Raw genomic sequence first — 18,368 nt, 5'->3', positions numbered from 1 at the left:
AAAGCTCAGGCTCGATAACTAGACAGGCTTTGTTTCTCGATAAAGCTCGGTTCATTTCGAGCTTTTACCGATCCGAGCGGCTCGTTTACAAACTTAGCCATCACCTCATGCGAGACTCGTACCCCGCCATTTTGGCTAGATTTTAAGCAACTATTAATCGCTATAACAATTATGGTGCACCACTGAGATCAAGAAGCAACAAGGTTCGATTTATACAACCTGACGCAGACGAAACTAACATGCTTGCATCACATTCCAATCAACATTTCAATTGTGTAACCAACTAAACCACTACCATTAACTGTGAAATGTAAAAAAAAAAAACACATCAATATTAGTGGCAAAAATTCCAAATGTTTCATCATAAAATCACAAAGAAACATCAATAACCCTAATCTACTTACTACATAAACTTTTACCATTAGAACCTATCTAACAACAACCAACCCATCAAAACAATCAAGACCAAAAAATAGTCAAACTCTGACCCGCGAAGCAGGACCGAGGAAGAAGCTTTCAGTTCTACATTAAACCTACAATTACCAACCGATGGATCAACGGTTGTGATCATTCCCAACCCCCCAAAATCACAACTATCCGCACGTTGATCATGCTGTTGATAATAGCTATTAAATGCATACGACACGTTGCCCGGCCAACTAAGGTTGAAACACGAACTACCTGGCGAAAGCGCGGTACAGTCAGCATTCGTGCATGCTTCCATCGCGCGTGCGGTTGCATTCGACATATTAATGTTATTATTCACCACACACCATCTAGAAGCGAAATACTCCACGCCCTGTGCATTCGCAACTTTTTTCGTGCTTTGACCAAAGTCAACCTGGTATTTGACTTGACCTTCAAACGTAAACAAACCCCAGTGTCTTTCAAAATTCCCCGCGGTTATATTATTTTGATCTTCGTCCAAAAGGGTATATAGGTAAATTTCCAGCGGCATCACCTTAGGCCGAAGCGGAGTCCCTTTTCCGCTACGGAAAAAGTCCAAAAGACCCTTTGTGAATATCTCAGCATTTGAAACTGTGGCATTTGGAGCTCCATCAGTCGGCCAACCGATTTCACTAACAACAATGTCTATATTTGGAAACCCTAAAACCGTTAAAGCAGTAATAAGTGTATCATAGCTTAACTCAAAACTGTTTTTATATATTCTACGTGTGTCATTATGAGGGCGCGCGATTTCTTTAAATAACGCAAAATCGAGTGAAATGTTTTTGTTTTGATAGTAACTAAGAAACGGTGAGATGTTTACAAAGAAAGGGGATCGGGTTTTTGTGAGAAAATTGAGTACTTCAATCATGGTTTTGTTAATATCGGCTCGGAACTGTCCTTTAGAAGGTTGACCGGATTCTGACCCGAATGCATCAAAGCTACATGGAATTACGATTTTGACCTTGGTTGATAGTTTAGCTCGGATCAGTGCTGCTTCGATGTTAATGGCTGCGCCAACGACATAAGGGTAGAACTGGGAGCCATATCGTTGGAGAAATGGCTCGTCTCCGATAGTGATGTACCTGTAAATGTGTGTAGACATTTTTTAATATCAAATTATCATAAAAACACAATGTGTATCTATTTAAAGAGCATATACATCTTAGTTTGAAAAGCGAACACATCACATACACGAGGCGTTGCTCTGTGTACAACACTACAACCAAATAAACTTTGTATAGAACCAGAAGTTTTGTCTCTGTTGTCTAATTTACACAAACCATTTTATTAAGTAAACATTTTATAATTTCTTCATCCTTTGGTAGTTTCAACTAGGGAAGTAAACAAGCCAAGATGGCTTGTGAGCTACTCGAGATTGGCTTGCTAAAACCTCAAATAGAGCTGAGCTTATACAAGCCCAGTCCTTAAAATAAGCTGTTTAATAATGATCCCAAGCCTGAGCTTCACTTATCAAGCTCGAGCCGGCTTGCGAGTGTAAACGAGCATACAATTTAGAGAATTTTTAACTTAATGTACTAAATATATATTTATATAATAATATTTTTAATATAAAAAATATGATAAAAGTAATAACTAAATAATAAACACTATGTTATATGTAAAAATAATTATTATAATAAATACATAAAAACATTAAAAAATGAATATAAATAAAGTAACTAATAAACAATAAACGAGCCGAGCGCCCGAGCCCAAGTCGAGCTTGAGCTTGGAAAAATGACTTCCAAGCCGAACTCAAGCTTTAGAAAAAAGAACTCGAAACAAGCCGCACTCGACCTTAAGCTCTGGTAAGTCAAAACAAACAGGGCTTCTCGAGCTAGTCGTGCTCGGCTCGGCTCGTATACACCCCTAGTTTCTACATATCCTAATTTTGAACAATTTTGACCCAGAAACTGGAAAAATAACCAGTTGTCAGTTTTAGAATATGTTCTATAAAATAGGTTATATATACATTTATATGAACAATGTTCTGTGCATTAGAAATAGACTACTGCAACCTTTAACCCATCCAACTCACCCCTTATACTAGTGTTTTTTTATATTTCACCCATTTGAAATAAACCGCCACAAGTAACTAAACAGGGGTGCAAACGAGCCAAGCTGCTTGCAAGATACTCGAGTTCGGATCAATAGAAAGCCCGAAACGATCTGAGCTTTTTCAGCTCGAGCCAAGCAAATAAAGCCAGTTTATTTATCAAGCCCGAGCCCGAACCTCGTATGGGAATCTCGTTTAGGCTCGTCAAGCCTTAACAAGCCTTGTGTATTTTTCAGTTTTACCCTTTTTGGACACTTATGTATTAAGTTAACACTTCACAGATGCGCTTGAACCAAGCTTTGGCTCATTTAAGGTACTAAACGAGCTCGAGCCGAGCTTACGCTCGATTAAGTTTTTTCTCAAAATACATAAAAAATGTATATATTAAATAATAAACGAGCCAAACCTCAAATAAAGCCCGTTTATTTATCAAGCCCGAGCTCGAGCCCCGTATGGAAAGCTCAGCTCATTTAAGTTTTACCCTTTTCGGAAACTTATGTATTAAGTTAACACTTAATACCCACCCAGGCTCGAGCCGACTAATTAACTTTTTCTCAAAATAATAATAATAATAATAATAATAATAATAATAATAATAATAATAATAAAATGTATATAATAAATAATAAACGAGCCAAACCCGAGCTTGAAAAACAAAGACTTCATAAGTCAAAACAAGCCGAGCTCGGGCTCGAATTGGATCGTTTACACCCCAAGGCAAAATGATCAAACTTATAAAACCCCTAATTCTATTTATATCAATATATCATCATTATTGTTCAAATTAACATACTCTATACGTGTACGGCCGGATATGTAACGAGTGAGGTTATCATGTACCCAATTCTCAGCAACCTTCACCGAAGCATTCAACGACCGGAGCATGGTATTGGGAATGCCGACGGTGACATCGATTGGGGATCCAGAAATGGCTTCGAGGATTTGTGGGTTTGTGTCGAGGAGTTTAATTTTGTTGATTTTGTTGAGTTTGAGTAGGTCCACCACCGTTGACGGTGGCAGAGGGTGGGATGCGGCGGTGCCCCAGGTTACTCCGATGGATTGAACCCTGGATGTGGTGTAGAGAAGTGTGATGGCGAGGAGTGTGACTGCTGGTAAGGAGTGGTGGTGTGGAACCATGGTAGTGGTGGTGTGGCCGTGTGGGTGTGTGACTAAACATTGTTGGGGTTTTTGGGTGTGTTTTGTGGGGTATTGTTTGATTTTTTAAGAATTTATTTAGTTAAGGTTTAGGTTGGGAGTTTGAGGTTGTAAATAATAATTTTACTTGTGTAAAAAAAAAAGTGAAGTGTCAAAATTATTCATGGGGTTTGATGAATTATACTATGTTTATTTTTTGCAACTAGATCATCGAGGTTTCTAAATTATTATCAATTTCGTTCAAACGATAACTTGTTTAGTTTTTTAATGTTAAATGAAGGTAAAACGGTTTTTTTAATTAAATGGTGATGGCCTTATTTATTTATTTATTTTAAGTACACATTTGATTTTCTTATATAAAGACTGTTTTTAAAAATAAATTAAATTAAAATGTCCCTGTAATTTTAAAAATAAATTAAATTAAAAAAACATATATAAAAACTGTTTTACCTTTTATTTAACGTTAAAAAATAATGGAGTTATCATTTTGGATGAAATTGGCAATAATTTGAAAACCTCGATGGCGTGGTTGTAAAAAATAAACTTTTTTGACGAAAATCATATAATTCACCAAACCTAGGGAGTGACGATTTTGGCACTTTACTTTAAAAAAATATAAATGTTTCACACTTTCATTATACCACTTGACAATGTGTTGTAGTTATAGGAAGCATGAGTTTTTAAATGGAGACTTAAGTTCAAACTCCACGTACAACACTTTGGGGTATACGGACGGCTTAATAAAGAAAGACTGAGATTTTTGTGATTTCTAATTCGATCCTGAGGGCGTCTAGGTTTTAGAGGAACTAGAGATAACTTGAAGGCGCTTAAGGGCTCCCTACGGCTAGGCTGGGCTAGTTGGCGGTGACCTTTCGCCATTAGGTCATCCCGTACAAAATACTTAGGCATTTCTATTTTTGTCAGGGAAAATTACATTTGTATCTTGTGTTTACAGATTACAATCTCACTAGCTAGTGTGGTATATTGTTCTCATGTGTTATTATTGTTGTCATGTTATACTTTAGGTACAAAGTTTCAATTTTAATAATTCTTATTTACTAGTAAATAGATAGTCTCTACTCTATACATACTCTACTTCTAAAGTCACAACACCTACACAGCACTCTGTAGATGTTGAACCCGCGACCACTTGAGGAGCATCCCACTTTACCAACAAAATGTCCCTTTAGGGGTCCATTTGAATAAATATATAAACATAATTTCATTTCATAAACTTTAAGCACATATGCATACAACTTTGTTTAATTTCACTAAGAATGCATTCAACGCATATACAGTGTGCAAATTATGGGTGCAAGTAACGTGAAGCGAGGTGCAAGTGCAACTGCCTTCTTGTTCTCGAACGGGTGAAAATATCGATTTGGGGATTAGAGCTGATGTATTTATGTTATTGATAAATGTTAGTTGGATTGAAATTAACGCCCCTTTTCACATGCTGGGTATTGACTTTATACCACAAACGGGAATGGCCTTAGACACATTCAATGTCTTAAGAGTTACATCATTATGCCAGCTGGTGATATGTTTTATCCTACGAGTAAAAACTAAGCCTGATGAACAAATCGAAAGACTAGTGATTCTTGTATAGTGATGACCTCAAACTAAATACACTTCATACTTGAGTTTGTTTTACAAATCAGTTTCAATAGAGAGACTTACAAACTGGTCTAGAACTTAGGGTTTAAATCGTCTCCAAACCGTTTCTACATAGTTGGTTTGGTTTCGATACGATTTTTGGGTCGATTTGATTAACCGATTCTTTTACCACCTCTAGGCTCTAACATGTAAAACTAATTAATAACTAGCACTTAGCCCGTCCGGTGGACGGGAATATCGACGTGGGAATATGACGCCTATGCTATTATAAATAAAAGATAGTTGCATATTCCCCCCCTCCCAAAAAAAAAAAAACCCGGTGTGCAAAGTTCATAAACTGCAATCGAAATATACAATTTTAATGGTTTAATAAATACAAGTAGTTGATATAAACTTTACTATAATAGGCTTGTTGAAGGGCTAAGAATAAATCTTGGATTTTTATCCAACTGTTAGTTTTGAATCACAATGATAATCTATTACTATAATTAACAGCGGTAAATAGTAATACGCCAAAACTGCATTGAAGAATCTTTTCAAACTCTAGTGAGAATTACACAAGTCGGGTATCTTTCCCACGTCACTGGACCCACCCGTATCAATTAGGACATGTGCAACCCAAATATCAGATGAAACACCACCATACCTCACTGAAACTATGGCAGAATCAACAGCTAAAGCCACCGTCTGCGTTACCGGCGCCAGCGGCTTCATCGGCTCGTCCGCCTCCTTCTCGACCGCGGCTACACCGTCAAAAATCTCAGTTACTTATTATTATTATTATTCACTCACTCACTCAATGCACAAACGCACCTTAAACTGCGTCGTTTTTTACCTAATTTAACTGTTTATTGATTAATTACGTGTTCAATTGTAGAGAATGAGAATGAAACGAAGCATCTAGAAGCTTTAGAAGGTGCCGATTCACGGCTCCGTCTCTTTCAAATCGATCTGCTCGATTACGACTCCATTGTTGCCGCTGTTACAGGCGCATCCGGTGTGTTCCACGTGGCGTCTCCGTGCACCGTTAATAAAGTTCACGATCCGGAGGTAATTATTTGAGAGATTTAACTATTCAATTTTAGCGGTTGAATAGATTTAGGATAAAATTAGGAGTTGTAATGAGAAAGCTATTGTGCAATCTGAAATTAGGGCTGTACTGTAACTGAGCCGAGCCAGGGCGAGCTCGAAATTAAACAAGCTGGCTCAAGCTCGGATCGTTAACTTTATCGAGCTGAAAAATCAATCTCAAGCTAATAAAGTTCAGATGTTTAAAATTTGCCATTTTTGTCTCTAGAGTTTCATTTTCGTTGCAATTTTCGTCTTTGTGGTTTGTTAAATATGCTATTTCAGTCCAAATATGTTAACGAGATGGACGAAATTGCAACGAAAATGAAACTTTTGAGCATTCACATGATCACAAGGACTTTTGAGCAAGTAGAGAGAGAAGTTTGGTAATTCGATTAATTGTCGTTTTTGGTTAACATACAACAAATCATAAGACTTTTGAGCATTCACATGATCACATTATACTGTTCCCTTCATCTCTAAAATATGAAGGAAAATATAGTTCTACACTTATTGTGTTAGTTAGACTAACAACAAACCTAACTAACTCAAAAGTCAACTGAATAACTAACTCAGTCAACTCACCAATAACAGCTTTCCAATTGCAACAGCATTTCTATAACTCATACAGAATTTGGTATGAGCATAAGTAGATCATTATGAAAAGATGTAGACAGTTTGGTTGGATATGATATAGCTATAAATTGACATATGGTTTATGATTGATAGAATGAGTTACTGGCACCTGCAATCAAGGGTACAATCAATGTACTCACAGCAGCAAATGAGCTGGGAGCTAAGCGTGTGGTTGTCACTTCATCTATTTCAGCCATTGTGCCTAGTCCTTCCTGGCCATCAGATGTCCCAAAGAGCGAGGATTGTTGGACGGATGAAGAATATTGCAAGCAGAAGGAGGTCAGAGGCTCTTTCTTTTGCTCTTAATTTTCAAAATAAATAGTTTTGTATGTTGTCAGTTACCTTTTAGACTGATAATGAACAAACAGCTTACCGAATTTTAACCAATTCTGAGAAGTTGCTAGAGAATAATCATGTGGCTAGCATGATTAGAGATTTAAACTGTTTATACTATTATGGGTTGGTAAAGGTTTGATCGAGTCAAAAGGGGGAAAATTTAGAGCCAGGTTGGGTTGACCAAATGTGACCCTGACCCAAACATATTTTTGTCTACTTTTATTATATAACTAAGGGGCCCCTATAACTAATATACCAACTTTGTTTATGTTAACCTCAAATATAATAATGATCCCTTGTCTGTTAGCGAAGAATTTTTAGAAGGCTTTAAACAGTTTTAAGTTTGGTGATGGTTGACCAATATCCCTATTATTCAAGATTTTTTATTTTAATCGTTGGGCCTTTTAGGCTTTTAGCAACAGATTAATAAAAGTTGTCTCATTTTTTACATGTTTATCGTCCTTTTATGATTAAGAACAACGCACATTTGAAACCATAGAAATCAACATGATGATTTGTGTATTTTGGAGAAATTGAGACTCCTTTTATGATTTCAGTTATGGTATCCACTCTCGAAAACACTAGCTGAGAAATCCGCGTGGGAATTTTCTAAGGAGAAAGGTTTAGATATAGTTGTGGTGAACCCTGGAACGGTGATGGGCCCCATTCTTCCTCCGACAATTAATGCAAGCATGCAGATGCTACTTCTTCTTATCCAAGGTAATTGACAGCCAACACATATACTAGTTAAATATCGCCTTAGCAATTAATATTCTGATACTTGTAAAAGTTCAATGCAAATTCATTTTGAATTGGAGCAGGATGTACGGATACATATGAGGATTTTTTCATGGGTGCTGTTCATGTTAAAGATGTGGCGTTAGCTCATATATTGGTGTATGAAAATAAATCAGCGACCGGAAGACATATGTGTGTTGAATCCATCTCTCATTATGGTGATCTTGCAGCCACGGTTGCAGAATTATACCCCGAGTATAACATCCCCAGGTACTTTATATTTATTCCTGCAACTTGCATAATTGTAATGTAACATGAAATCGTCATACAAATAGCAAACCTGCGTATCAAGTATCATTTTTATATAGTTTATACCTAAAGTTTGTCTTCAGTAAATTTGAAACAAATGTATAGCACACTGTTAGGGGTGTGCGTGGGTCAGTTCTGGGCTCAAATCGAACCAAAAAATACAAGTAGGTTTTTAATTTTTTTGGGTATGATAAATTATTTTTTTGGGGATACATAATGAATTTCATACTAGCTTAAGTGAAGAACTATTTTTTTCCCATGTCTAAACCTGTTTGACTCATTTAAATAAGTGGGTTAAACGAGCCGTGTTCTGGTTACATAGTTTTAAGTGTGTGCTAAAGTTACTTGGTAAATAAAAGAAGTAACTTAAAATTAATAGGTCTAAAAGTTATTATTATTATATGACTTTTTGTAGGTTACCAAAAGACACCCAGCCTGGATTATTGAGGTCAAGGAACGGAAGTAAGAAGCTCATGGATTTGGGCCTTGAGTTCATTCCCGTAGAGCAGATTATCAGAGACAGTGTTGAGACTTTGAAAAGCAAAGGCTTTTTATCTTGAACGCCATCAGTCTCACCGAGATTATCGGGTTACTTACTTTTAGTTTAAACAACTCCCCTGTATTTTGTTTTATTTTATTATGTGTGTACTATATGTAAAAAGAATGCCACTTTGCCTTTTATATGCTATTTAAGGCAAGTTCATCAGAGTAGAGGTGTCAAAGAAAACCTGTTCAGGATCCAAACTGGTTTGTAAACCAAAACTGGAATCAATTTTGAAATTGGTTTGGCAAGAACCGAACAGCCAGTTTGTAATCGAGTTGAAAATACCTTGTTGAAACGAACCAAACTGGTTAAAATATCGGTAAAAAACCAGAACTGATTTTTAACCGAACAAATCCTTTTCTCCTGGAAATAAGTGTGGGCAGAAGCCGGTTTTAGAGAGGCAATTCGAGTTGAAGTGGTTGGAATGGTTGAACCTGTTAGTTTGTAACCTAGGTACTTATATGAAGTGGGATAACATGGGTGTGCACAAGCTAAGACTCTAGTGAGCTTCTTGAAATTGACTTGCTAAATGCTCGAATCAAGCTAAGCTCACAAAGACCGAAAGCTTAAAAGTAAGCTCATTTAACAAGTGAGCCTGAGTCTGAGCTTCCTTTATCAAGCTTGTAAACTCGAGTCAAAATACAATAATGTATTACTGTATGGTCCTTAAAAATAAACAAACGTATAAAAGTTATTTGATACAAATTGTTTTTGGTGGAAAGAGGTTTAGACAAGGAAAAAAAACTCCAATGGAGGATTTTCTCTAGCGTTGTAAACAAGTAAAACCTAAGTTTGACTAGGGTAGAGTTTCGGTCGTTTTGACTTAGGGGAACTTGAATTTAGCTTCTTTCAAGCTCCTTTTATAATGCTTGAGTTTGGCTCCTAAGTCGTTCTTTCAAATTCGAATTCTGCTCGTTTACTATTTATTAATAACTAGTAGTATAATCTGACGCATTGCACCAGGGTAGGCATGCGTGTGGTAACAAAACCTAAGCGTTGTCAGTCCCAGGTGTTGAGGTGGTAAGTCGACGCGAATTCTGTTGATATTCATCATGTTCGTTACGATACCGGAACCAAAACAAAAACAAAATTGGCATTCGGACGGTTTTTGTTATGTTCGTTACGATACCTGAATTAAAACAAAACACGGTGAATCCACATGAATTTGGTCGGATTTAGTCACGTTTGTTACGGTACTGGAACTAAAACAAAAGAAAAATTTACATTTGGTCGATTTTTCTTACGTTCGTTACAATACCAGAATTAAAATAAAGAAAACAAAACGTGGCAGACCAATAAAGTGCATTGCGGCACCAAAATTGTCCTTTATGTACTTGCTTTATGTTTTATTACGTAGAGGCTCATTGGTTATAAAAAAAAGAGAAATTAGAAATAAATAAACCTATATTTTGTGTATTGGCCGATAATAATCACACCTTTAAAAATTACTACCAACAGTCCAACCTTTAAACTATTTTTGTCTCAATGATCCTCCGTTAAAAAACACTCAACACCGTTACTTTTTTTCCGAGTTTCAAACTGACGGTTTAGGGCTTTTGATTGCAAGAAGGATACGAGTCAACTGATGTCAAACTTATCTCGAAACGGTGATCCAAACGACGAAACAGTGTTTCAATTCGGGTGTTTGAATTTTCAATTAACAGAAATCAATCCATTTGATACATCTTTTCGAGAAAAGTTTTACATCAGTTGACTTGTATCATTCTTCCGATCAAAAGCGCTAAAGCATCGGTTCTAAACTTGGAAAAACGTAACGTCGTTAAGTTTTATTTAACGGAGGACCATCGAGACAAAAATAATTGAAAGGTTGAACCGCTGGTGGTAATTTTTAAAGTAATGATTATTTATTTTCAATTAAAAAAAACTCTATATTCGTATACACGTGGCATCACCTCCTTGCTCTCTAGTTTCTACACATTCGTATACATTGACGGTGGCATTCAATGAAGCAACTGCCACCTGTCCACCAATCCACCCTTACCCCTTTTTCTAAATTCTAACTGGACAACTTCACCCCCAATATCTTTTCATGCAACCACCTAAACCAACTAAAACACACAGTGGCACCACTGTAAATAACCACCACCACAACCCCAAATATAAACCACAAAACCATCATAAACAAATATTTCATTCACCGTATATAATAATAATAATAAATAAATAATAATCCTAACCTAACATGGATTCTCATCGCCGATCAAGTATTGCAATATTTTTGTTAATCGTCTCGTCATTGGTGGTTGTTGAAGCCGATGATCATAAAGTGAAGTTGACATTGTACTACGAAGCTTTGTGTCCGTCTTGTGCCGATTTCATAGTCAATGATCTGTATAAGATATTCGATGACGGATTGATTTCGATTGTTGATCTTAAGCTTAGTCCGTATGGAAACGCTATGATCAGTTCCAACGGTACAATCGTTTGCCAGGTTTGTCTATTTGATTTGATAAAGCCAGTAAACAAACCGAGCATTCATTAACTGTTTGGCTGGAAGTTCGTTTAGCTTATTTATTAAACTTTGTTTTCAGTGGATCGGTTTTACCATTCAAAATGTGGTGATGGCGCATTACCTACCTCTTTACTCTTTACTGAAATGGGATCATTTTATTATAATAATAATAATAATAATAATAATAATATTATTATTATTAAAACTATTAAATGAACAATTTACATGAACAAAATTTTATTCATGTAACTAAACAAATGAACATGTTTTGTTTTTGTTTGTTCAATTCATTTATGTTTGTGACCGTTTGTTTGTGTTTGTTTATATATGTTTTAACATATTTTTCTAAAAACTTTCTCGTAAATGCATTACTAGCTAGTCTGAATTAAAATTTTTAGAGAAGTTTCATGATGATTAAAGGTTCGAACCGATTTTTTTATTTTATTTTTCTAGAAAATCTTTAGTCTATGTTAAAAGTTATAAAAATATGGGTTTTCTTGATTACATATTAGTATATTACACATGCTTGCATATTCGAATTTGTTTTTTAAATGTATTAATAGTAAAGGTAAATTGTCAGTTCGATTTACATTTACACGACTAGTTGCAAGTTGCAAACGGAACCAAACCAAACCGTTTTCAAAACCGAAACATGAATCAAACCGTTTGAATCTCAAACGGTCGAACCAGCGATGGTTCAGTCGGTTGCAATGACAATATTAATCAACACCTTGACTAACTAGTACGATATAATAATCACAAATATCATGATGAGGTAAGTTATAAGGCTTCTAAGCAATAATAATACAGTTTTTCAACTTGCAACATTTAATAATCAAGCCCTTATTCTATAAAATTTATTTGTTCATTTTGTTGCAGCATGGTGAATGGGAGTGTGCACTTAATACTGTAGAGGCTTGTGCAATTCATGCACGGCCTGCTGTGGTAAGACTATTGTCCAAAGCTCTATATTTAAGTTCCTTTTTTAGTAACCACGAGAACCCGATATATAGTAAAAACTTAGAGGCTCATCATCAATACCCTGCTAACCAATTGAACCATGAGCGGATCTAGTTAAGCAATGGGTGGTTTTCTGGAACCACCCGAGTTTCGAAATAATAGTCTATCTGTATATATAAAATAACAAAGTGAACTACTTATAAGTTAGGAGAGAACTATCCTATTTACATTAAAAGCAACTGGTCTAGTGGATAAGGCACTAGTTTTGTTAACTAAAGGTCTTAGGTTCAAATCTCAACTCTCTAAACATGTTACAATTATACAAAGTTATAGACATTTGCTCTCTCCCATTGTATTTATATCATGTGTATTCTAATTTCTAATGATGGTGTCTTTTTATAATTATTGTTCAATGGTATTTTTTTTATGTAATGAACTTTGACCGAACCATTGAATCGACCCAAAATTTTTTATCTGACTCCATGAAATTGAAATATTTAAAATTAGTGCACCGCCTAAATATATTCCCGGATCCGCCATTGGGACTAGGTAAAATACAACTTACAGTGTGCATGTAGCCTTAACAGGGTTAAGACATCATTTGATGTAGTAGTATTGATCCTTTTCTAACACGGTTATTTGATGCAGAGTGGTCACTTTCCTTTTGTATCTTGCGTGGAAAAATTAAATCTCGAAGAGAGGTACACCGAGTGGAATACATGCTTTAAGAAATTAGATTTGGATCCAAAACCCATTGTTGACTGTTACAAGAGTGGTATCGGACACAAGGTTCGTTTCCTTGCTAACCGCGTGCTAAGTTTATACCAATTTCATCGCTCTTATTCTTATCCTGTGTATGCAGCTTGAGCTACAATACGCGGATGAAACAGCCGCTCTTAAACCTCCTCATAAATATGTGCCATGGGTCGTTGTGGATGGAAAACCGCTTTATGATGTGAGTATTTCATATGTTTGTAAACAATAAATAAATTGTCGTTTGTTGAATTTTGTCTAGAGAAATTAATGACATTATTTTGTGACACGTAGGATTACACAGATTTCATAAGTTTCATATGTAAAGCTTATAAAGGTTCTAAGGTGCCCCGAGCTTGCCTTGGTATATCCCGTCCATTTACCGCTCCAACGGATAACACAAGATCCTTAAATCATGTGTGCTACAAAGGAAAAGATGTGAAGTCAAAGGGGAAGTCAACACTATTAGAAGCCATCTCATCAACGGTAGCTTCTTGGATGATCATGTAGGAATAAGATAATCTATGTAAGGTTAAATGGTTAATAACTTAATGATAAAAGTATTATCCTAGTAACATCTTTTCACAAATGTTAATCAGCCAGAAAAAAAGGGCTTTTAATGAGGATCCATAAGCCCAAAATGCTTCTTATTCTAAAATTGCAAACGCACCATAAATGGGCTTTTCTACAGTACAAAATTTCCAGGTTTCAGCCCAAAAAAAGCTCCTTCTAAAATAGGACTGTTCATGAGCCGAACCGAGCGAAGGCTTGCTCGTTGCTTGGCTTGTTTACAACCGAACCGAACGGCTGAAATTTGAACCGAGCGAAAATCGAAACGAGCCAATATTGAATGGAGCATTTTTCGATCGAACATCGAACAATTTTCGAGCATTATTTATTTCTTTTTTATCTAAAAATTTCAATAAAAAACAAGTTTCAAGGGTGTAAATAATATATTTTGTAAACAAATTAGTAATTTCTAGACAAACGTGTTACATATTGAAAATTTTTAAAAGAAAGTAGTTTGAAGTAAGATATAATGAATATATAAACAAACTTTTAGTATTCTGAAATTTTGAATCGAACTAATGAAACTATAAAATTGACATGATATGAAAAATTTAGAAGGGTTTTAAAAATTGTATACTTATATATTATGTTTGTTGTCTATATATTTATATATTTGTTTATATATAATTATATAAAAATAAATTAAAAATATTTGAGCAGAATCAAACCGAGCAGCCCTTTGCTCATTGCTTGGCTCGTTTACAAACCAAACCGAGCAAAGTGGCTTTTTTACAATCCAGCGAAAAAATGAGCGAGCAATTTTCGAGCGAGCGACGAGCGGTTTAGACGGCCCTAACATAAGCTTATTAATGTTATGAGCATATTAATGTTATGGGGTGTTGATCGAATTTTTTATTCCAAGCAGACATAATGGAAATGGAAGGCTTGGACTGGACAGCAGTGAAAAACCAGATCAGAGACAGCCCTACCAAGAATTCGTCTCAATTAGGTGCTTGTAGTAGTATTTGTATTTTTTGTGTATGGTATTGTATCCGATAAAGTAACGGCAATGTGCATTTAAGTGCCGTACAATCTAAAGAGTTAAAACCATAATCCTGAAAACTATTAACCAATATTTTCTTTTTTCTTTTGTAGGTTTGGTTTTACTAACAAAAATCACATATTACCACTTCTCATCTCAAAATTATTCCAAATACATATTTAGAAGTTCCGCCCTGCTTCATATAAAGAGATTTAAATTGTTTATGTATTGTTTTAGTTACACAAATGCTGCATAGTCTTTTCACTGATATAAAGAATTATGACCGTTCATTGCAATATAACGAATGCTCGATCTTATTGATATATAAAGATTTCCGTACACCACAGTACAAGGAATGTTCAATCTGTATATCAAGAGTGCATTTGTGCTATATGTACATCTATGTAGTTGATATCGCCGATATATCAGTGATATATCGGTTATCGCTCCCTTGGCGAAATATCAGTCAAAATATTGGTACTTTTAATATCAGCGATGTTGACCGATATTTGACTAATATTTGACTGATATATCACCGATATTCTCGATATCAGTGCTTTAAGTCTTACTTGTCAACTTTTAGTGTTCAATGTTAATGTTTTAAGTCCTAATCAATTCTTACTTGCCACGATTATTAGTGTTTTGCAATTTGCAAAAGGTTAATTTGTTAATGATAGAAGACTATACCGAATGATAAGTGTTAAAATGTTATATATATGAATGTTACATGATATTAAAATTACCGATATCCTACTGATATCTTACTGCGATAACCGATATCTTAGATATCGATTCTTAACCGATATCCGATATTTTTTCCACATTAACTGATTAGATGTACATATTGATTGTGAGTAATAGCATAATTTCACAGTTAATGGAAATAATTCAAGATGATTTGACTTTCCTGTGAGTTTTGACTCCGGTAATATACGATGTTAGTTTCTTCAAATAATAAGAAAAATATTAGTTGATATAAGAGATGGATATTGCAAGGTAAGTAGTTTTGTCAACATATCAATAAAATAATTGACAAGTTTTACCTTCAACTTATAGTTAACACAAGGGGGATTTATTATCCAAAATAATAACACAATCTAACAAAGCAATCTATGTTTGCTTAGTATTAATTTGACACTTAACACATCAAACGACATTTGGGTCAGTAATATTTTGGTGAGTTATCAAATCTTGAGTAGTTGAGGCTAGAGGTGACAAAAAAATCGGTTTCACCAAAACCGGTTTTAACAAAACCGGTTCATGAACTAACCCAAACCGCCGGTTATGGTACCAGTTCCCATTTTCGGTTTTACAACCGAACGGTTTGAGGAAAACCGGTTATAAACCGGACTGAACCGACCTGGACCAGGTCGGCCTATCTTGTTTTTAAACCGGTTTATAAACCAAACCGGTTTGGATTAAACCGGTTTTGACCAACCTTTAACAAAACCGGTTTTGTACACCTCTAGTTGAGGCCCAAGGGCCTGAAAATTTTGTGGGCCCAAGATAGTAGGCTGAAAAAAAAGTTATGAGCCTAAGGCAGGATGCTAAAAAAAACTACTTAGAGCCTTAGGCTATGTGTAATAGATTTTATAGAAGTGGATAAAATCCTCACACCATCCCCCATGGGTATTATGGGGTGTTATGGCCTTATATGTCTTGAAGTGATCACTATTGAAGGGCATTATCCATTAACATGTTTTTAACCAAAATGTGTTATGATAATGTGACAGGAAAATACTCTTTAGAAGACATTAATCATTACTCATGCCCTTAAAATAGCCGGCCCAGATTGGTACACCTAAAAGCTCAATGGTGTAATTGATAGTTTCGAGCTTAATTAAGCTCCCATCAAATTATCCGTGTCATAAAATTTCTCAATTTTATTAATGAAATGTATGATTTATCCACTTATACTTTTAAGTTTTAAGCTTGACTCGGTTTATTGGTAAGTTATGTATAAACAAAGACTAAGCACATAAAAGAATGAAGGTCACTGGACTTTTAAGAGATTTACAAGTCTATTTAACATATAAAGCTTACTAAATAAATAATAATGTAAATTTCAAATATATTTCAAGATGATGTAGTCAAGTGGAGCAGTTTTTTGATTGGACTTGACTTATTTCCACTCAAATTTTGATATAATAAATAAACAAATCGTGCATGGGTCCATGAAAAGCTTAAAGAAAAAAATGCGGTGAGTACTTTGAAAGGTGAGGGGCCTATTTGTTAATATCAGAAAGTGAAAGGTCACACCAAATTATGTATGTTCGAATTTATTACTCTCGTCCCGATTTTATTTCGTTGTCGGAGTCTTCTACTACAATTTGTCAAATTTAACTCAATATCCTTTTACCCAATTTTCTTTTCTTTTTTTTTTATCTATCTTTTGGATGTTACTCGACTTTTGTTAACCATGAATCCCATGATTTATGTTTCTAGATATCACACATCTTTGTTTTTAGAAGAATTATTCTAAATTTTACTCTAAAATATATACCACGAAAGTGCTCTTATATTTTCAAATCGATATGTATAAGATCGTGTCTTTCCAGCTTTATAAAATTTTATCAACAACTGAAAGAGTCTAGTTCTAAATATAAATCAATTAATATACAACCTGCTTAGTTTGATTCTTTGACAATAACCATCACTTTCAAAATTTTCATGTTCGGTGATCCGCGTCGAGACTCGATCTTGAATCAGCCGTCGGTTCGGTAACTTGCTTCTATGTAATTCAATTCATTTGAAAAGTTAAGTTTCTATGCCAATAAACCCAAGGTGATATCTCGAGCCTCAAACGAACACCTATAAAATTTAATCCTAGTATGTGACCTAGTATTTTGCTAAGCTTGTGTATAACAAGTTCTTTGGGTGTAGCTTCTCGAGACCATTGTTTGATACGTGGTGAGCGTATCATATGCCAGTGACATATTAGTTCTTATTTTTATAAAAAAAATCTTCAGATTATGTTCATTTTATATGTTTCTTTGTCGAAATGGTTTACACCTTTGGGTGGCATATATGATGCGTGCACGACGTTAGTGGTAGGGTCGGCCCGTGGGTCAGGGACATCAAGCAATGGCTTTTGGCCCATACTTAATTAAGGTCTCCAAATCCAGAAAAAAAGAAAACCCTATTAAATATAGATATATTATAATTGGAATATTAAAAACAAAATTATGTATTAATTGATCTGGTGGTAAACATAAGTGTTGTTCAGCTGTATGTCATGATTTCCAGACTTGTTCCAAGTGTTTTTTAGTATTTATTTTATTCACGGTTATCATGAAAGGCCCATAAAATCTATTTTGATTTAGACCTCCAAAATCGTTCCAAGCGTTTTCTAGTGGTAAACATTAGTGTTGTTTAGCTCTAAATCTTGATTTCTAGACTTGTTTCAAGCGTTTTTTATTATTTTTTTATTCACAACTATCATGAAAGGGCCACAAATCTCATTTCGATTTAGACCTCTGAAATCTTTGAGTTGGTTAAGAGCAGATATAGGCTTTAGAGACAGTGGCCATATATTTGAAGGAAAAGCATTATATTGTTTTCTTATGTGGTGTTATGTGTGAGATATTTGAAGGAAGAAAGCATATACTTTTGGACGTTATTAATAACATATGTTTTCGAATAATAACACGGTAAGCTCGAAAGAGAAAGAAGCAATAGGAGTTTAAAGTTGTTTTTAGGCTTTTAATCTTAGTTGAAACAG

General features: G+C 35.0%; 2 protein-coding genes and 1 pseudogene across 2 annotated transcripts; 2 read left to right on the top strand and 1 right to left on the bottom strand.

Moving 5' to 3' along the window:
* Nucleotides 1–394: 394 nt before the first annotated feature.
* LOC143536390 (glucan endo-1,3-beta-glucosidase 9-like) lies at nucleotides 395–3,643 on the bottom strand. Its single transcript, XM_077030392.1, has 2 exons — nucleotides 3,300–3,643; nucleotides 395–1,532 (listed from the first exon to the last, which is right to left on the bottom strand). Exons 1-2 carry the CDS (start codon nucleotides 3,641–3,643, stop codon nucleotides 422–424), a joined length of 1,455 nt encoding a protein of 484 aa, XP_076886507.1. The 3' UTR covers nucleotides 395–421.
* Nucleotides 3,644–5,936: 2,293 nt separating this feature from the next.
* On the top strand, nucleotides 5,937–9,047 carry LOC143536388 (cinnamoyl-CoA reductase 1-like; annotated as a pseudogene).
* A 2,065-nt stretch (nucleotides 9,048–11,112) lies between these two features.
* LOC143536360 (gamma-interferon-responsive lysosomal thiol protein-like) lies at nucleotides 11,113–13,605 on the top strand. Its single transcript, XM_077030368.1, has 5 exons — nucleotides 11,113–11,361; nucleotides 12,262–12,327; nucleotides 12,991–13,131; nucleotides 13,205–13,297; nucleotides 13,390–13,605. The coding sequence occupies exons 1-5, from the start codon at nucleotides 11,113–11,115 to the stop codon at nucleotides 13,603–13,605; spliced, it is 765 nt and encodes a 254-aa protein (XP_076886483.1).
* Nucleotides 13,606–18,368: the final 4,763 nt, after the last annotated feature.

Source organism: Bidens hawaiensis, unplaced genomic scaffold, assembly GCF_021521415.1.
Source record: "Bidens hawaiensis isolate Kalapana, Puna unplaced genomic scaffold, B.hawaiensis_p1.1 tig00010796_1, whole genome shotgun sequence".
NCBI lineage: Eukaryota > Viridiplantae > Streptophyta > Magnoliopsida > Asterales > Asteraceae > Bidens > Bidens hawaiensis.
Note: the sequence above shows the minus strand (reverse complement) of the source record. Positions and strands in the feature narration are given on the sequence as shown.